We start from the raw sequence: 21,656 nt of genomic DNA on the forward strand, positions 1-21,656 counted from the left end.
GCATCTGGACTGGACGGAATGCAGTCACGCATTTCATCACCAGATCCTGAGGAGACATTCAGGGTATCTACCTCATTTCTACCTTCTTGTGTGTTGAGTCTCTTCCCAGACTCTCCTCAGCAGTGGTGATGCTACAACATGTCAGGGAAGTGACGCATATCCCCCTCTGTCTATTGCTACTCAGGTGGCATGGATAACACAGCAAAGTGGCTCAAAAATTCATAATCCCACCATCTTGGATGCTCTGGCTTCTTGTATCTTGCTGAACTAGCTGCAAAACAAAACTTCCTATTTATGTTATAATTTTGAAAGGTATACACAAATACATAAAGTACATAAACAGCAAGTCAAAGGAGAAGGCTGAGAAAGGACGCAACACCAGTGACCCACTAGTTCACTGAATAGCATTTATTGATATGCCAGGCCAGGCTGCCCTATGTGCTGGAGACAGAGGAGACAACACAGAGGCCCTGCTCTCATGGAGCTTCCATTCTTTTGGGAGGCAGTAATCAACACAAACAGGTCATTGCTGGGTGAATGGGAAGTTTGCTGGGGCAAAAAGAACACTAGAAGCAGGGAACACACATTGCAGGCTACTCCCCAGAGGTAAGCGGCAGCTGTACTCTTTCACAGTCACTCTGGATGAATCTATGTCATTTCTAGTAACATTCAACTATATAAACTTGGGGTTTAAAGTACAATTAATTCACTAATAGAACTGTCTTGAAGCAGATACGGAGCTGGCAGGATGGAAAGCTCTCCCTATGCGCTCTGCCAGCTTCCTCCCAATGTGTCAGCCCTCACGGCTCCAGCTCTGTGGGTCCCTCTTCTTGCTGCGCCCATGAACAAGTGTGTGGTGAGAGCCTGAAATAAACAGGTGTAAAATGGGTCAAGACCGTCGCTTCTATTTCTGTTTTTAACTGAAGAAAATGTGCCCCACTTCCAGAGGCAGAGAGAGAAAACATGTGGATAAAGGACAACTACAATGTATTTTAAACACACTTATGAATGTGTATTTGTACATGTGTCTACCCCACACATAACCTATTTCTCTAAGATATTTCAAAATTGGGTCCTGTAAATGTCTTTTTGGCAATGTTACAGTATAACTTTTATTAGGCTCTATCTTTGAAAGGCAGAACTGTTTTAAAGAATCAAATTAAAAATTGAAAGCGCAAAGATGATCAAGGTCCAAGCTCAATTAACACTAATTTTACAATCATTTTTTTTTTTTACTTACTCCGCATATTCAACATACTCCTTCAGTTTTTGTTTTTTTCTGACATGGCATCCCAGGGGAGCCATTAGGTACAATCAGTTCTCTAATTCGGATTAATGTGTCTAAGTACATATTGATAGAACAGACAATACTTGGAGAGGCTGCCTTGCTGGAGTCTGTCTGTGGCACAAAGCACTGAGAAGGCTGCCTCAACTCCAGCACTTCTAACTGGTCACCACAGGCCAGTTTCCCAGGTTAGAAAAGTAAGAGTACTTCAAAGGGATGCTGAGGGCTGTAAGTCAAGGACACTTCCTAATCAATATAAGATCTTAACAAGCTGCTAGTGACTTCCATCAAGGCCCTGAAACTTCCCCAAAGAACAAAGTTGCAGAAGGGAAGCCTCAGAAGTCTCTACCTCCCTCTCTCAGGAGCTGCAGTGGGCAGGAGGAGGGGCAGACGGGCAGCAGGACCACTCCGCTTACAAGTCACGCAGGGGAGTGGAAGTTGCCTGACTACTTCCCAGCCCTCAGATTAGCACAATGCAAACGGGACTGTAGTTCAGGGTTTGAGGGGGAGTAAAAGGCCCAGAGCACCAGGCTATGCTCAGCACTTCATAGGTCTAGAGTATGACAGCAATAGGTTACATTGTGAAGAGGATCTGTGGCCTTCTGCAGGTCTGTCTGCAGTCCTCATGAGCTATTTCCCCAGGTGTTATTGCACTAAATTAGCAATTTGAGGTATCAGGATAAATTGAAGATTTCAACATAAATCACATGTCATAAATTGTGGACATCTCTGGAATCAGACAGCAGCTTCTGACTTGTTTCCATTGCTCTCTGCACCTTTGCTTTCTGCTACCAAAATTTTAAGACCTGCATAAACAAAAACAGCATTTATTCTTCTCTTCTCCAAACAGTTAAGTTTACCCTTTTAACCTGAGCGTACCTTACCCCACCAGCACTTCTTCTCCCGCCACCCACCCTGATTCATTCACTCACACCACATGCTAGTGCGAGGATGGACTCTAGGCATCGAAATAAGGAGGCCTAGCACCAGCCCCCAGAGAGCTCCTAACTCAATCGTGAAAGAGATTGTGACAATACACTGTGCCAAGGGCTCTCACATAGACACAGGGGTGCCACACCTGTGAGAACAGTGAACTGGAGTCAACTGTACTGAACAAAGCCCAAGAAAAGGGTTTATGAGAAGGGAATCCCAGCTGGAGTCTGAGAGGAGGTGGCTTGAGCTGGTGCACGGAACAGAGGGCAAAACAGAAGTGTTAGAGAGGGTGGGGAGGGGTCAAGGGGCAAGCAAGGTGCAGCTGGGTGGGGCATAGTGTAATGGGTCAGCGATGTGGGTTTGGTTTTCTGTGTGTATGTGGCCTCTCTGATCAAGACGAGGAATGGGTAGGCGTCTGCCTAAGGAAGAGCAAACACTGCATTGGGTATGGCGATACTTGCTAAGTTAGTCAAGCCTTAAGGGTCAGCAACAAATTTTCAAAATAAATAAATCACAAGTTTAAATGTTATACCTTGGATTTCTTTGGTTTCTTTCCTTTCTTCTTTATTTTATTTTTTTTTTTAAGAACTCTAGTAACCCAGATCTAAATTAAAAACAGTGGGCAAGGATCAAACACTCACTTTCCTAGTCTGGACAACTGACCTTCACTTTCAATGAGACTACAACTCCATGCACACCAATTAAGTAATTGTGCTAGCACTGTCTTCAAAACCTAAGCCTCTGGTTATCTTGCACGGCCGTGCTGTGATTTACAAGTGACAGGAGAGACAGCCCCTCTTTTGTTGGGACCCATTCAAGTCCACTTCTCATAAGATTTATGCACAAAGCCGTGAGTCAGTCTGTAAGCAAAACACCACTTGGTGGTGAAGAAACCCTAAACAAGCTGCAGTAAAGCCAGACATTAATGGCCACCTAATACCTTATTCCAGCTGGCTCTTGGTACCCACGCCCTTCTCCTCAGATGCTCTCATTAGGATAAGGCGTCTGAGAACGCTTACATAGGAATAAGTTTCATTGTTTGTAAAACAAGGTTCTTGAGCTCCCCCCCTCCCCCCACTTTTAAATGCAAGAATACGTTTAGGGGGAAAAGAAGGAAAAAAAAAGTTCTCAACTGACAGCCTGGGCTCTGACAGGCTACAGACCAGTTGGAGCCCTCCTCTTTTGATACCAGTTGTTATTAAAAAAATCACACAACACACAGGGCTCAAAATGGGCTCTTTATAAATACCTATGCTCAGATGATCTTGACAGGAATTCCTGGTTAATCTTACTACTGTAGAGAAAAAACAAAAGGGACCCTAAAGTAAACTTAGATTTGATAAGGGCATGGAATCAGGGCACCATCCAGCTTTCTCTTGGGACTCAGACTAAGTTTGCATTAATAATCTGCATGAAAAAAGAGAATGGCAGAAGTGAGCCAGTGTTCCTCTCTACCCCTGCGAACTACCTTACCTTTCCCCAGTCTTTAAGGCTAAAAAATAAGTTTCTAGATTGAATTGAGTTTTATTAATCTTCAAAGATTCAATATGGTCAAAGCCAGCATACATATCTACAAACACTCATCTGTGCATGTGCAGATATGAACTATATATAGTTAAGCTGCATGGCAATCGCTGGCTTGGGCTTTGTCAAGGGGACCAGGGAGGGCAGGAGAGTGTGCACACTGCTGTCTGTATCACACAGAAATGCCCTGAAGCTACTCAAAGTCGGCTTCTGTGGGGATTCAAACACCTTCAAGATTGTTGAGCTAAGTATTACTAACAGAATCTGAAGGATTTGAGGATTACGCCAAAATAAAGATCAGCATCTAAAGATACATGGAAATACAGACAAGAACTGTCTGAAACATTCACAGGGGCAACACCTTTATTAGCTACTCCTTGCCTGAATGAAAGGAGACAGAGGGCATCAGAACGCTGCCATGTGAGGAAGATCCTACAGAAACGATGGCCTATGCTTCTGGAATTACTGAGAACTCCTGCTCCAACCCTGGACTTTAGTGAGGAAGAGCAGCCCTCAGATCCAAATGCTCACACTCACCCCACGGCAGCTTAAAAAGGACTACTAAAACACCTGGCTCTAGAGCCTCACAACCTGGAAGAAGCTAATATATTCAGCCACCCAGCCAGCTCTTCATGAACCCAGGTTTCTCTGTCCCTTGAAGCTAGACTGCACTTCATGGTCATCTGCAGAGCTTCGCTGACCAGTGTGGTGGCCATGAACTTCCTGGGCACCTGAAATGTGACCCTATTGGAGTAAGGTGTGCCCGAAGTACACAATACACACCAACTTCAAAGACTGTACCCCAAACAGCACTGTATCCTGATAACCTTTGTGGTACATGTTCACGTATGTTCACAATATACCAGGTGAAAGAGTGCAATCTAGTAAGGCTCATTTCATTCTGACCTTTCAAAACCAGCTCCCTTGCCACTGCTGCTAGACAGTCTGCCCTAGGTCTACGTGGGTACAATCACCCCTCCAGAGTTCCAGCTTCAAGCACTTCCACTCTTGAGTACCACCTAACTCCAGCAATCCCAGGCTCCTACTTCTTAATTCCTGAACCCAGAATTCCTTTTCGGCTCTCTGCCTGGCACACCTCACATAGTCCATGGCCATGTGAGCTCTTTATACACCATTCAGCTCCTTCACTGAACTAACTCACTGACAACAGCCAGTCCTAGTCCAGTCCTGGCCTGGCCTGTACGAGGCTCCTGAAAACAGAACTCTAACTTTCTAGCCTCTTACTTTCATCCGAAGCTGCTGGTACTGGAGTTTCCCTCCAGTACCACACAAGCTCCACTGCCACCAGGGACTCCCTAGTGGCGTCCTGCTTGATGCTTAGCAGAATCTGACAGGTGAGCACACTGCTTCTAAGGCCTGTCCCCTTGGGTGCCTTCTCCACTTGCTTCTCCACTCTCCCTCCTTCTCCTTAACACTGGGTGGCCCTGGGCTCCATGCTCAGACCTCTCCACCCATGTTTTCTCCCTGTAGGACTCCCCTCTCTACGGTCTCATCATTTCTGGGCAATATTAAAATGCTAATACTGCTCCCATGTCTAGCTCTAGCCTAGGCCTTTCCGAGTTAGACTGACACATGACTTTGTATCCAACACCTACAGCAGACATCTTAAAGGCCAATGTGTCCAAAAACACAACCCAGGTGCTCTCCTTCCTCCCCTCCCTAGCCTGCCATTCCCACAGTCTTTCCAGTTCAGGGAACCAAATTCTTCCGGTTTCTCTGTGCCTAGCACTGATATCAACCTCATGAGAATCCCATGTATCAGCTCTTGCTGAAAAACACCCCACACCCAATCACATCTGTCTAAACCACTTTCAGCTCTTGCCTTATTAGACTGCCTGCTTCCACCCTGTCTCCTTAAGCCAGCAAACAGTGGTGCTTTCCAGAAAGGGCCCAAGGCAGCTACATGGTCTGCTGGACTGGACTACACAACTCAAAGATAGCCTCAGACAGTCCTTCATGAGAGATGTTCTGCTACTCACTGTGTGGTTGAGAAGAATGAAGAACTAATGGGGTTCTCTTGCAACAGAACAACAACCAAATGCTAACCTGAATTGTAATGTGCAAGATTATCACTCATGTTCTTCATCCCATTATTAAAAAATGTAAACAGTTGGCTAGGCGGTGCTGGCGCATGCCTTTAATCCTAGCACTCGGGAGGCAGAGCCAGATGGATCTCTTCGAAGTTCAAGGCCAGCCTGGGCTACAGAGTGAGTTCTAGGAAAGGGGCAAAGCTACACAAAGAAACCCTTCTTGAAAAAAACAAAACAAAACAAACAAACAAAAAAGTAAACAGCATTCCAAGCACGCTGTCTATACCAAAACGATCAGTAGTAGGATACTATGTGTGGACCCTGCCCTAAACTCTGGAGAGAGAGAGATGGACAGATAGAGAGATGGGTATGCTTGTGCAGGTGGAAGCAGAGGTAGGCACTAGGTAGGCTAGCCTAGACTACATAGGTGTCCACTTTGGTTGCTCACTACCCTGTTTTTTTTTAAACAGGATCTCTCACTAAACCTGGAGCTCACTTTTCCAGCTATATCGCCTGGCCCATGTGCTCTAGAGATCTGCCCATCTACCACTTCCCTGGCACAGGAATTACAGAGAATCTGGATTCATCAAGTATTTTACGCACTGGGCCATCTCCCAAGACCTTAAAGAGTCCTTTGTGTGTGTGTGTGTGTGTGTGTGTGTGTGTGTGTGTGTGTGTGTGTGTGTGTGTGTATTCCCCTCGTTTAGCAAAATCAAAAGGCCTTAGCCAGGTATGGTGCTACATACGTGTAATCCCAGGACTTGGGAGGCTGAGGCAAGAGAATAGAGCATTTTGAGGCCAGCCTGGGACTATCCAATAAGTTGCAGGCTAGCCTAGACTACATAGGTGAGACTCTGTCTTAAAAAATAGAAAAGCTTTACTTGTGACCTACGAAAACCTCCCAAGATGCTACTACTGGTCCCTGCCCTGCCCTACCCTGCCTGTGGCTCTGGCTCTCTCTAGACAGCAGCAGCCTCTACCTGTCTGTCCTTCCAGCTCTCCTCTCTGTTCCAGCCCTGCACATATCGCGGGGCCTCTGCTTTAGGCTGTCCTATCTGCTTTGGATATTTCCACTCCAGATATCTCCATGGCTCACTATGTCACATCTTTCCCATCACCGAAAGGGAGATGCCTGCTCAAGTCACACCTGAAAAGAGTGTGTACAAGAGCACTCTCTGACCCTGGGGTCACCTGACAAAGCTCACCTCACTGGATCAACCTGTTACCACCAATTATTAGAAATAAACAGGTCAGGCAGCTTCATTAACACAAAATCTGGAGTCAGAAAGGCTAGGATGGAATGCCAACAGTACAGCTTACTCAAGTGAGGTGAAGCAAGCGAACTCTGTGGTACCCTGGTCTCCTCATCTATGGATCTGGGAACAAAGTGGGATATACTATCCTGCAGTCTGGGGTCAGGGGGTGTCTGTGAGATAATACATGGACTGTCTGTCACATATAAACCCTCAAGTTACTGGCTCTTGGTTTTTGTTCCTTGTTGTTCTTTCCCAACCAGCAAAGGACTTCAAGAGGAAGGCTGTGCTTGTTTACTGCTTCATTCCAAGCATGGAGACAGCCACATACTAGACATCTGATAGCAGTTTAAAGGAACAAATGAATAAATACTAGACATTAGTCACTTTGGAGGTAAGGGAGGGAGGGCACAAAAGTTTTTCCCCATCTACTCCAGAAAGAGTAGGTACTGGGCTTGGTACTTGGTTCTTGCTTGTAATCCTAACACTCAGGAGGCTAGAGCGGATGCATGGGTACGAGTATAAGATCAGCTCAGACTACAGAGTGAAACTGTCCACCCGCTTTAAAAAAAAAAAAAAGCACACCATTCAGGGTAGTTTTTGTAGATGTTGTGCCTTCCTGAATAAATAGTCTCTTCACTACCTGAAGCAAGTCACATGTACCACTTTCTGAGCAAAAAAGAGTTTAATTGTACAAGCTAGAAGTCTCCTACAATCTCAGACTATTTTCTCAAAAGTTACCAAAAATAAAAAAATAAAATAAAATAAAACCTCAGGTCACAAAACAAATGACAGGAAAAAAAAAAATAGATTTCAGTCTATCAGGTCCAAATTTGCTTACTGGAATCACTAGCACTACACTGCATTTAAATCACATGGCATTTTCTGAATCCCACCATGAAAGACTATTCAAAGCACTTCCCGCCCCCCCTCAACTAAGATCAGAACAGCTCACCAAATACTGAAGTCTCCCAAGCCCAAGCAGAGATAGATGCCTTTCTAAGCAGTCCTGAAACAAAGACTGCTCAAAGGATGTACCAGGTCCCTTGAGTCTGGCCTATCTCACACCTATACATGTGTATTCCTCCCAGACTAACTGAGCCTGGATTTACAGACGGTATTGATAGATTAAATTAGTTCCAAGATCTACTATCCTGTAATAATACAGGCTCTTTCCAGAGAAAGATTGGTTGCCTTTAAAAGCCAAAGAGAAGGAATGGCGAAATGGAAGTGACTCAGTGCTCAGCAGAGGAGGTAGGATTTGGCTCCTAACCTCTGAACTAACTGCTCCCCTGTGAAATACAAGGGTGTCTTCAGGACTGTTCTGCTGAACAGAGCAAACGAAGCATCAGTACAATGTTACAGAACTGCTGCCACACCTGCCCTGAATGCCTTCAACCCTGTGTGCCAGACCAAGTTCAACTTGAGAGCAGAGGCCCAGGAGGTCACAGTGAGAGAGATGCCATGCACCCCATTCACCCACGGCCTGACTGTTTCCCTCTACTGCTCTGGCTTCCTGAAGATGGTGATGGGAGTAGAAAAAGTGACTGGAGGTCATTGGGAGGTCCTGAAAAGTAGTAAGGTCTAGAGAGGTCCTTTCTGTTAGCTCTTGTGGCTGTTGTGTTTTTTAAATTCTGCACTGGACTGACCATTAAGGTCACCACAACATAGCAGAGGACTACTGTGAGGCAGGCAGGTACAAGTCACATCTCAATTCTGCACTGCTTTACAGTGGCAACAACTGAAGCATCAGGATGCTGCTGCTCTACTTTCAACTGTATTTAGCTGATGATCCTAAATAACACTCTGTCAGCTTTTGTAACCCAGCACAAAACCACACATCTTCTGAGCTACCAGCTGGGCTGTGGTAATGCCCTTGACTTGAGGCTTAAAAGCTTTGGTCAGGAGTACCTTTGATGTATTGTCTTTCCGTATCAGACTGCAAGGATGACCCCCAGATGTGTCATCACATAGAGTGCTACCAAAATTAGATTATGGCCAGCTAGTGAAACTGCCTCTCCCCTCTGGACCACTATGGAGGCTGCTGCTCTTGCCTTTGTCTGCAAGATCGAGAAGACACAGCTCTTAGGTTTACAGGATGCAGGGATAAGAACCATCTGCCTGGTCTGGTATTTCTTTAATTAAAACTTTAATTACAGATATATCTCTGCACAGATACATGTAGTCTTTCAGCTCCTGCTCTTAATTACCTGAGCTAATAGGAAATGAAGAGTTAGCATTCTCTGAGTGTCTACTACGTACAAGACATGTGCCAGAGGCCTGAGGGGAACCAGAGCCCAGCGGGGGAGACCCAGAGACAGACCTGGGCCATGAAGTCCACCTGTTCCTCACCCTATCCTCTTGGCACTATCTCTGGAAAGATAAAGGATTAAGAAATAGAATCAGCACAGAAGCCAGGAAAAGGATCGAAGTGAAGGCTGAGCCACTTCCATGGGACCATGGCCATCATTTCATGGGAGAATGAGTAAATGGGGACTAGAACTACAGGGTGCTGCTTCCATGACATCCTGCCTAGCAGCAATTCTGATGCCATCTTCTTCATCAACTCCCTTTGGCTTGGATAGACCTTTGTGGAGAATGACAGAGCACTTCCCACACCCCCACTGTGTGTATCCTACTCTCCAGAGAAGCCACAAGAGCAAAGGTCATCAGAAGGACCTCAAAGGCCACCAGGTGGCACCCAGGCCAAACTGCACAGATTTGGAGACTCAGAGTTGCCTGACTGCACACTGAGGCCTCTACGTCCTCAGAGTCACCCTAACCTTATACAGCACTCACTCTTGTGGAGGGGAAGCAGAAGACTACTCTAACAGCCCCACCAACACTGCTGGAGGAAGGTAGTTAAGGACAAGCGTCTGTACTGCCATGTTTGCTGTTCCACCCTTACACAGGACGTGTGACAGGCAGCAGATCTGAAGCCCTTCCCTCTCAGGAGCAGATTGCCCATGACCAAAATCAAGGGGTTCAACATAGTGACCACCCACCATACAGTTTTAAAGCTTACACAGCAGCTATGAAGAGGCCCAAGGCAAAAAACCTCTCCAAGACAACCCCAGCCTGTCCTAGTGCCTAACCTGCACTGCTTGGTGATTTAAACCCTGGCATTTCTTAGCCTACTGAAGCCTATGTGGCAAAATTACTTAAATCTTTGAGATGAACCAAATCAGGACAGGTAGTCACAAACAAAGCCTAACAATGTTCAGGCTAGTGAAGGATGGCACCTACTCCAAAACAGATATCAAGACAAATTTTAAAAGCCCATTTGAACAGCTACTATGTGCGAGGCCCCTTGAAGATTTGTAAGCATATTACACTGTGATGACAGATACACTGTGAACATCAGGGTTGGGGGTGGTGTCAGAGCTATAGAGGAAGGAAAAAGAAAGGAAAACTAAATGCACAAGAGACAGAGGAAAGAAGGTGACAGACTGAGAAATCAAGAAAGGCCCTGTGTACTAAGTTCTAACTGTCTGATACAACCTAGCAGCTGGGAGAATGATCTCAATGAGTACTGTCTAGCCCAAGCTGTCCTGTAGGCATGTCCCTCAGCGATTGTCTGGATTGCCTTAAATGATATGGAAAGACCCAGCCTCCAAGTGGGCAGCTCCATTCCCTGATTTTTTTTTTTTTTTTTTTTTTGATTATAGAAAGTTAGCTTAAGTACATATATGTTTGTGGTTCTCTGCTCCAGTGAGGATATGATGTGACCAGCTGTTTCAAGCTCTGCTGTGACTTCCCCACAGTGATGGACTATAACTGGGAATTTTGAGCTAAAATAAACCCTTTCTCCCTCTAAGTTGCATTCTGTCAGTTTTCTGTTCTTCAATTACAGCAACAGAAATAGAACAAAATCCCTCTACTTCCTGAACCTCATAAGGGAAGCACAAGCCTGGCTTTTGTGACAGCTGATTCTCACTCAGGACGGCTGTGTAGAGCAGCGGCTGGGCTTGTAGGTACTGGTTAGTGGTGGATGTATGCAGTCAGCCCGGAGAGACCCATCAGTTTGCAGTGTAACCTGCTTTGGAAGTAACAGCTCTGACCTACACATACCCCAGAGAGACACATTTCTATGTGTACAAATGATTTACCTGCTTTTTTTTCTTGTTTATAAAATAAACTTCCAAGATTTCTGAACCCTGTTGATCAATGGTTCTCAGCTAGTAAAAGATCAGAACCATGGAGTTGGCCAGTGATGCAAGTTTTTAACCAACTATGCAAGGGGCTCCCTATCCAGAGCCAGGACTAAAGAAACCACTGTTATCAGTCACTTCTTACTAAGCTGAGTACTGTTACACCTCTGTCTGATGACTGAGGGAAGAGAATGCATGCAGCTGATTCCTGAAGTCAAATGGCAGAACTGTCTTGTGTAAAGCAGTGTCAGTGAAACCTAGTCTCAAGTGCAAGACCTACAGCATAATGAAGGGTGAGCCTGGAGAGTATTAAACCTACCTGAGCATCAGTGTGCTCATGCAGGTTTCCCCACCTCCTGGGTAAATATGGATAATTAAAATGTATAAAAAGCACTGGGAAGAACACCTGATACATATCCTCATACACATGGTGACAGTGAGGTCATTTCCCCTTTACTGAAGAGGACACTGAAGCCTCCTGCAGCTGAGGGAAACACTAGGCAGCTCAACACCTTGACTCCCTGAAAGCTAGCTGCAGGGTTTTACCAGAGTAGCGTGAAGGGTGAATCCAGCTAAAGAGGCAAGCAGTGATGTTCTTTCTTCAGTCTCTTTCCTTTTGCCTCCAAAGTCAAAACTAGGTAAACAAATAAATCTTTAAAAAAATGCACCAAAAAAAAAAAAAGTAACAGTAGCAGGTGAGGCAGCTCCTGGTGGCTGGACTTTCTCACTGTAAGACTAGGAGGCCGCGTAGCTCTGCCCGGAGTTTGCATCTGCTGCAGATGTCTTACTTACCACATGCTCTGTAGATCCTCTCTAGGCATCCAAGGGTCTCTAAGTCAGTGCTAAAAGATTGAGGCAGGAAGGGCTAGAGTTCACTTTGCTTGAGGTGCATGCACTACTCATGGTATGCAGCTCTGGCCACACTGCACTTAGTGCTGCTCTACAGACCTCACACACAGTGACTTGCTAGGACTCACCATGATCCTGTGAGTGGGTGCTATTACTGACACCCCATTTAAAGAGGAAGCAAACTCGGGAATAGGGCAGCTAGGTAATGTGCTGCAGTCAGTACACTTGCAAGAGACCAAGGTGGGATTCGAACCTCAGCAGCCTGGCTCCACAGCCATGGTCCTGGCCCTTCACCACGGGGTTCACTACCACTGCCTCTTGGCACAGCCATAGGATGAGGTTCAGTTTCAAAAGCACCTTTCTTCTGAGTTCTCAGTGTGTTTCATTTATCCTCCCAACAACCCTAAAAAAGCAAGTAGGAGACATACAGCATCTGTATTTCACACACATTACAATGGAAGCAGCAAGAACACGGCTAACAAACTCCTACCTGGACAACCAAACACCTGTCTTCTGAAGCCTTTGTTGGAGTTCTTTAGTTTGGGCTAACAGCCTTAACAGGTGCTGACAGCATGTCCAGACCTGAGTAGTCCAGAACAGACTTTCTCACACTCGGGTAAGATCCCCTCAATGAATCACAATTACAAAAGCAGTATCTGTGGGGCTTACAACTTAGTACAAGTCCTAAATTCTAACCAAAAACTATTTTGTTCATCAAAAATAAGTAGTCAATGTATTCAGTTACTAGCTCTCTGAAGAAAAAAAAGGTTATCTTAAAAATGTACTAAGCAGACAGCTTTAAGGAAAAATCTAATGAAAACATTTCACTTCTGCATCTACTAATGTGTCCTAGGCTCCTACTAAATTTATGAATAAAATACTGGACCCTAGAGAGCCAACTCTGTCAACAGGGAGCTTGGGACTCCCTCAGGTGCCATCAGGCAGCTAAGAGGAAAGGAGGTGACAGCCACCATCTCCTGCCATCTGAGAGTCCGTGAACTCTTACGCCAAGTGCCATTCCTCTACATGGCACCCAAAAAACAAAGGACACAACTAGAATGGAGGAGAAAATACTCTTGCACAAATGTGCAATGCATATGGTAATTACTTTTTAAATCACTTGAACAGTCAAGGTTCAGCCTCCAACTCCCAGGGAGTACAGTCACAGGGGCTTCATAATCACAGGAGTCTTTATCTATTTCTATTTCTCAACTCTGGTGCTCTGCAATTCCGTGACAAGATACCCAGCAGGTCAGAGGCAGTTTTGCAAGCATGTGGGTGTACTAGGCAAAAACAAGCTTGGAAGCTCCCAGTAGCGCAGGAGTTCTGGTCACCAATGAGCAGCTCCTGGTACTCTGATTCTAATGAATGATATAAACTTTCACAGATATCAACAAAGACTGGAAAGAACTTACATCTATGTCAGTGTTCACCTAGAAGTTTTGGCTGTATGCAGTTGAAATATCACCATTAAACATTAGAGAATAAAATAATGAGACACTAAAAATAATCTGTGCTTCACTGGGTCATGCTAAGAAATTACATGTGATGGGGGGGATATTTTATTAGTTCAAAGAATTAAATATGGTTCTAGATTTTGTTCTGCTTTGTTCTTAAGATAAATTTTAAAAAATATATACTAATTTGAAAGAAAAAAAAAACTGTAATAGCCAACAGCATAAATTAACCTGGTACAGAGTCCACCAAAGCTGACCAGATTTCAGCAAAAACAATAACATTGTGGATAATGTAAACCGTTGCTTTCTCTTATGTTTAAAAGAAGTAGATTATAAAGGATGGGAAAAAATGAAATTTGATGAGATAACCGTATTCTTCAGGCCTTTTAATGAAATAAAACATTTAACCTTTTTCTCTCAGTAAAACTTAAGAACACAAAATATAATCTGAGGATGCAAAATACGGCATTTAAAAAACTAACAGATTTAAATTGCTGCTGTTTTTTGAGGGGGAAGGCAGCAACAAAGCTATGTAGTAGATGTGAAGAAGGGTGTGGGTAAAGATAGATGTGAGCATGAGTGTGTATGGAAGTGGGGTGGGATGGGAAGGGAGACTTCAGGCAGCCTGGGTATGTATATGTAAGTTACATGTAAACATCAGTCAATTCATAGTTTTTGCAAAATATGGACATAAAAGGAAATACCCTACACATGGGGAAATGCACTCATTAAACTTAAATTTCAAAAGGATGAAAACACAGATTACACTTTATTCTTAAAAACCAAAATGAATTTCAATACAGAAAATGAAGACAGCATTTTGCAACTTTATCACTCAAAGGAGAATCTCTACTTGAGGAAATCAGTGTGCTGCACTTGGAGAGATGAAATGTTACAGCTTGTACACCAAAATTAAAAAATGAAATTAAATTAAAAAATGAAATGGTTACCAAGGTAATGCAGGTCAGGGGATCAAAGGTGAAGGGTCACACATTATTAAAAAGAAATCCAAAAGGGCGGCTGCATCATGATCTCTGCAAAACAAAGGAGCTCCAGTAAGTACAACTAGCATCTCCCAGAATCAACAATCAAGCTCTTGATGCTCTCCCTGCAACTGAACAGTCTTCCCTGATTCCATGGAGAGTCATTTTTATTCAGGTACAAAACCAAATTTTAATCATCGTTACCAACCAAAAAAATTACAAATATTTAACCAATCATATTAAAACCTCCAATATTTCCAATTGAAAGTGGCTGGGAAGTGCTGGCATTTCGTTTCAGTTGGAATCCACACCCTGTTTTCTGGAAATGACAGTGTTTGATAAGTTGCCAACATATCAAGAATCTAATTTGGTCACAGCATGGTGAGTTGGTTTTTTTTTTTTCCTCCCTTCTCCTTAAGGAATGAGTTCCAAAATTGAGTTTTTGCAAATTTCTTTCATTTGAAGTAGCTGCATAAAATTTCCATTATTGGAACATTTAGTATAACAATGTTCTAGAAGACAGCAATAAAGTGATACATGATAAAATAAACTGTGTAACTATACCTATTAAGTCTGTTCTCACATTCAACTTTCACTGCACAAGGGAAAGGACATTTTAAGCAGAGTAACAACTTGCTATCTCTACTGGAATCACACAGTTAACAGGAGCCTGACATGAGGAAGAACCAGGGAGGAAAGAGGTATCTGACAGGCTTCATTTCCAACCAATGTTACACTTTCTCACTTTCATTAACGAACTAATTTGTGTTCCTACAAAGAACAGGAGGGCCAAGGCTTTGGTTGAAATGTAACTACCACCCAGGTTGTGGCACTCACCGACAGTAACAACAACAAGCAAACAGTGACCGTAAATGCTTATTCCCTGGTCAACAACCAGTACAGAAGGACAATTGTCCTTACTGTCTTTAGTCTGAAAAATAATCCTGAGCAGGTTGTTTCCTGATTCAGGATTCCAGGCTCCTTATGCTGAACAGGCAGCGTCTAAGAAGCCCTGTGCACAGTGGCCTGCCGCCTCACCTGAGGCAAGAGAAGCTGGAGGAGGGAACTGGGTTTGATTACCATCTTAGACCTCTTCCATCCTCCCACCTTAGTTTCATGCTGCCATATCAAACACTTAAGTTAACCTTGTTAAAAATCACATCCCCATATACTTATATATTAAGATATAGACAACTGTCCAGAAGGATTTATTAAAATGAATAAGATATTCCTTCTAGTGGCTTATGGCAATCCATAAATAAAATAATTCTATGAATGCCAGCTTTTGCTCCCTCTGATTAGGTTTTGTTAAAATAACTGCAGATCATCATGCACTGGATTGAGTGTGTTAGTGCTTAAGGCCACATCTCCAAAGTCATGGCTTTCCATTCAGTTGCACAACTATGAAAAGTAAACTAACATTTCGTTTTTGGAACCCTCATCTCACACAGTCTGGCACATACATATTTGCTGCTGGGAGGCATGCAGGCAATGTTGAACACTGCAGAAGGAATCAATACCCCATCAAAACAATGCGTACGGTGCTTTAGTAGCATCATTACTGAGACCATTTCAGCGTGTTTATAACGAAAGACAAGACGCCAGCAGTGTAGCATTAACTCGGAGTTTTGTTTTCCTAGAGTATTTTATATTAAAAAGCACCAGACCTGTCCAGATCAAGAAATACACATACACACACACACACACACACACACACACACACACACACACACACACACAACATGCCCACTACCAAACATATATTCATAATCTCTTCTTAATGACAAGATGACTTCTAGATGCTTTTAAAAAGTCTTCTAAATCATTCTTAAAATTCCATAGCTTACAGAAACAGTTCCTCAAATTTCTGCCAATTCATCAGTCCTGCCAGAAGTGGTAGGCATAAACTACCTAATGCTGCTCCCTAGCACGTCCTGCTCTTCTTTGGAAGTGGATTCATACTCCCTGCCTAAACACATGGCAGTTCTGACAGACAGCCTTTGAATGTAACTGTACCCATGGTAATGACAATCCAGCTGATTTTTAAAGTAACAATCTATTAAGAATTTTAGCCAGTGTTTTCTGCTTTGGGGACAAGGTAAGGCTGAAGGGGGTTTACTATGGTCCTAACAAGTACCTAGAACAGCACTCAGGAAGAGAAAGTGTGCATTTTACCATTGCCAGCAAAGACTGCAGCACCCAAGACCACTATGTAGAGAGCAGCTCCGAGACCACTCCATCTGCTGAGGCCAGCATGGGATGCCCTCAAGCAGTGCTCCAGATAGCAGGTCTGGTGGGCACCTACCTGATCTGAAACCATCATTCTGGACTACAGGCTCTAGGAGGTCCAGGGCCTGGATAGCTACAATCTTCATCCAAGGGGCTAAGTCTAGTCCTAACTGGAGTCAGTTTATTTTCCCTATGGAATTTTCTGCCTTCTAGACCATTTCCAGGTCTCAAGCAGCAGTAGGCCTCATGAACCAAAATTACCCATCTTCCTTTTCTTCTCCAGAAGTCTCCCTTGCCTTCACTATAGCCATAGTCAGCTAGTGGTGAAGTCCTCACTGAAGTAACACAGACACTCAGGAGTTGCCACAGACTGAAATAAGCTCCCAGCTAAGGAGCCACAGGGAATTTTCTATCAGGGAAACAAAGTTACATACAGTTTGTCTCTTTCTACAACTAGTAACAGAATTAAACAGTAAATGCTCAAAACCCCTAAGCAGCCTCCAAACCCTTAGGTGTATCCTTGATCTAAATCTATCCACCTGTTACTGGCAGGATTCCCCCAGGGACTCTCACAGCAGACTGTCTGGGACACACTTACGGACAAATTTAATTCCTTTTCTCAACGTATCTACACGCAAGAGGAACCAGCTCAGTTCTCAGACAGAGCAAAGGCCTGTGACAGGAAAGAGGTGCTGCCACGTCTCCCTTAGATGTTAACTTCTAATGTAACAAAGGAAGAACTGGGAAGAAATCCACAATAAAAAAGTCAAAAGACTCAGAGTCAGGGTACAGTACTACAGAACTGAAGAAGCTCAAGCTCATCAAAACAACCCTAGACATTTTTCTGTTTTTTTGCAAAATGGCTATTAGTGCTGTTATATAATGCTTTCTGCAGCAGATATTAAGTCTGCAAGCATGCATACTGATTAGAGACATTAAAAAAAAGAAACTAATTAAGGTGATGGAGCAAATTTTATTATTTTTAATCTATAAATATAAATACATAAATCCCCAGCATGCCATTCTGTAGAGCATCAAATGTACTTGAGCTATTCCAGCTTTTCAGTTAAGCAGAGACTACAGTTCTGTCACCACTTCATGGTACAGTCTATGTTAGTTTGCCCGACGTAATAGAAATGCAACCTACTCTAACACCAGAAAGAGAAGTGTTTGCCTTTCGTGTTTGCAGTCCCTGTGTTCACAGACAGACCCCAATGTTTGCAGTCCCTGAGTTCCAGGCACCCATGTTTACAGACCCTGTGTCCAAGCACCCATGTTCTAGGCCCCATGTCCCAGGCCCCTGTGTTTGACCGAAGATGGGGTGTAATCTCCTTTCCTCTGCCAACAATCATCATGTCTTCTGGTTTTCCTAATTTCCAGAATACTGACCTTTGTTACTTGTCTCTAAGATGAACTAAGATACATGTCTGTTTCTCTAAAACTTTCTATAAATGATAAGACATCCCATACTACACAATCATAGTAGTCCTACTATATTCTTTCTTTTTTGTGAAAGGTCTCACTATGTAGCTCTAGCTAGACTGGAACTTGCTATATAGACCAGGCTAGCCTGAAACTCACAGAAATCCACTTGCTTATGCCTCCCAAGAGCTGGGACTAAACAAGTGTGCTACCCAGTCCCACTGTATTAATTTTAAGGGGGTAAGGAGATGAGGTAGCGCACCTGTAACCCCAAAACTAGGCACTGTGGCAAGAGGATTTAGAGATCCGGGCCAGACTGGACTACACAATAAGAGCAAGAAAAACAAAGACATAAAAAGGAAGAGGAGAATAAAGGAGAGATTTAGAGGGAGGCAGAGAAGATAAACCTTAAACTATTTAGCTGCAACAATAAATGTAATCTTTTCCTCTGGTAGCTTAGAATATTTCATAAGGGATAAAGAGCATGGGAGAGAGGAACTGTGAGAGCAACCACAGGACTTCTGAGGATGCACTTGCTCATGGCACTGAGGCTACTCATGCCAGGTACATACTGTGCAGTTATGAAACACACACAGCACTGTGCAATGTAATAGCACATAGTCTCACATGCAGGAGCTAAACAGTGGACCTCACAGAATTAGAAGAACAGTGGTTAGCAGAACCTGGGATGGCTGAGGGGCCAAGAATAAAACATAGTGCAAGGGGAAAAGGAACAATGTGCATTAATTATTTTGAGATAAGGTCTCATACCATGTGTAGCTCAAGCTGGCCCAGGCTAGCTTCAAACTCATGGCAATCCTACCTACTGCCTCAGTCTCCTAAATGCTGGAATATTATAGACATGAGCAACCATGTCTGGCTAGAAGAAGTAACTTCTAATGTTCTGTAACACTGAGGAATGACTCATTGACAACAATGATATATTTCAAAATAACTAGAAGAAAAAATTCTGAATGTTCTCAACACACACACACACACACACACACACACACACACACACACACGCATCGAGTAATAGGTACGCCAATCAATAGCTCTGATCAGTATACACTGAGTAAGTGTATTAAACATCTTAATGCAGCCCATAAATATGAAATTACTATGTATCAACTAAAAATAAAAATAGAGGGGCTGAGGAGATGAATCCATGGTTAAAGCACTTGTCACACAGTGTAAGAATCAAAATTTGGATCCCCAGGACCCACATAAAACTACAAATGGTTGCACCTATCTGTAATTCTACAAGATTGGGGCAGAAACAAGAACATATCCAGGGACTCACCAACCAGCCTGCCTTAGGGAACGCTGAGCAAAAAACCCTACCTCAAACAAAGACTGACACCCAAGGTTGTCCTCTGACCTACACACAAATGCCGGTACAATGACCCACATACAGACACACCAAACACAATCATCAATTCAATCAAAATATAGCCCAGTGGTTAACGTACTTGCCTAGCATACACCAGACCCTTGGTCTGCTCCCCGGAAGCACATAATCTGTAATTATGTCTGTAATCCCAGCACTCAGAGGATAGAGGCAGAAGGATCAGATATGCAGTCATACTCAGCTATGTTACTTAGCAAATTCCAGGTTAGACAGGGCTACATGAAACTCTCTAAATAACTAGGTATTTTTAAAGAGAGTATAATTTATCATACACCAGTTCCTCAATGAAGAAAGCTGTGTAAGGATAAGAACGCTAAGTGGGAGCACAGAACAAGGATTTAGTCTCACACTGCACTCTTGGAACCAGGCCATGCTGGGACTCCCCATGCAGAGAAGGCACTTCCAGGGAGGCTGTGGAAGCCACTGCTCCTGAACTCTTTGTTGCCTGTCTATTACCACTGATGGCAAGAAAATCTTCCCTGTACACACATAAGGACGCACATAGACACTGTGTATTTAAATGTTTGGTACTGCTGACCCATACTGGGTGCACACCTGAAATTACCTCATTTCCAAAATCAGATTGGCCTACCACATTTATAAAGCTAAATGAGCCTTGGCATAGCCAAGACCCACTCACTCCTTTCTAGAGCTATCCACTAGGGTAAGAGTTGACAAAATGCATAAGTTCTCCCAAATACAAACCTAAAATAAATTCTAAAAGGAAGCAAATTCACCACTGCTGGCCTCATCAAATTCCTTGTTTAGGAGCCAGGTGTAATGCCACACCCCTTTAATCCCAGCACTGGAGAGGCAGAGGCAGGCGGATCTCTGTAAATTGATTTTGGTCTACAGAGCTAATTCCAGGACAGCCAAGGATACACAAAGAAACCTTGTCTTAAAAAAAAAAAAAAAAAAAAAAAAAAAAAAAAAAAAAAAATTCCTTGTTTGCAAACTTCTTAGCAACACACACCAGTGCTCAGCTATTTTTTCTGACTGGGTAAGAAGCTCCCATCTGAACCATCACCAATAAATAGCCTCTCTGGTACAGTGGCAGGAAATGCAATTCTAAACACCAAACATGTGACTAAGGAGCCTGCCTTTCTGGCAAGTCTCCCAGGTGAGTCTGGACAGTCCAAAGCCCTCCCTTTGAAATGGGATGCGGGTTGGCTGAACCCATCTTCCAATTTCCTCACAGACACACTGGCCTCAGGGGCAACTAGCCATTAAGTGGCAAAGCTGCTAAAATTTAAGTTTAAAAGAAAATCCAAGCCTGGAGTGAGAGCTCAGTAAGTAAAATGCTGGTCTTTTAAGCATGAAGACCTGGATTCAGATCCCAAGAAACCATGTAAAGTCAGATGTGGAAGCACACGTCTATAATCCCAGTCCTCCAGCAGCAAGACAGCAGGAGAGAACATATACTCCCCAGGAGCTTGGCCAAATAGAGACAGGGCAGGAGTCATCCACACACTCCACAAACACTTGTATGTGACACCCATTTGTTTTTATAAAAAGAAAATTCAAACTATCCAGACTTAAAGGCTTTTAGATGTCCAAACACATGCCTTTAAGTCTTTAAACCCAAGAGAACTATGTATGAAGTGGAGTGGAGATGGAGAAGGCAAAGCAGAAGAGAGAAACTGGGAGGGAAAGACAACAAAAACAACTTTCTAAAAAAGTCATGGCTGTAGAAGCTTCCTAAAATGTATCTATACATATACATAAAAAAGAGCAAGCCTTTAATCCCCCCCCGCTCTCCAGAGGCAGAGCCAGGCGGATTTCAGTGAGTTTGAGCCTAGCCTGGCTAGTCTACAGAGTGAGATCCAGGATAGGCACCAAAGCTACACAGAGAAACCCTACCCCGAAAAACAAACTAACAAAAAAAGAGTTAAAATGAACTTCCTATACTGGGGCAACAATGCCCATACTGGGCACTAGAAGTTAACAAAAAGCCCAGCCTCAGGAATGAGTTACTTTGGGGTGGGGGGGTGAGTCAGTGACATTCCCAAAGATCCCCAAACACTACAGGCTATTGCCAAAGCTCTTGGTTACCTTCTAGAACCTGATGGTAAGACTCTGTTACTGAAGACATCACATAGATGATCATA

General features: G+C 43.6%; 1 protein-coding gene across 16 annotated transcripts in view; it reads right to left on the reverse strand.

Moving 5' to 3' along the window:
- The window catches only part of Camta1 (calmodulin binding transcription activator 1), an 852,116-nt gene that overhangs the window by 755,399 nt on the left and 75,061 nt on the right, over positions 1 to 21,656 (reverse strand). Inside the window, exons 4-6 of one of the 16 annotated variants that reach the window (XR_005090962.1) lie at positions 14,454 to 14,537; positions 12,300 to 12,449; positions 394 to 864 (exon numbers count right to left, since the gene is read on the reverse strand). The exons of 11 other annotated variants lie outside the window; for them this stretch is intronic. Coding sequence is in view for 2 of the 5 variants with exons in the window: in XM_028883117.2 (XP_028738950.2) it covers positions 2,074 to 2,091 (18 nt within the window). In the remaining 3 variants the exon portion in view is untranslated. Of the gene's footprint in view, positions 1 to 393; positions 2,092 to 12,299; positions 12,450 to 14,242; positions 14,538 to 21,656 lie in introns of those variants that run through there. 4 more of the 16 variants (XR_003736018.2, XM_037203215.1, XM_028883117.2 and 1 more) reach the window with 4 other exon arrangements.

This window comes from Peromyscus leucopus, chromosome 2 (assembly GCF_004664715.2).
Source record: "Peromyscus leucopus breed LL Stock chromosome 2, UCI_PerLeu_2.1, whole genome shotgun sequence".
Taxonomy (NCBI): Eukaryota; Metazoa; Chordata; class Mammalia; order Rodentia; family Cricetidae; genus Peromyscus; species Peromyscus leucopus.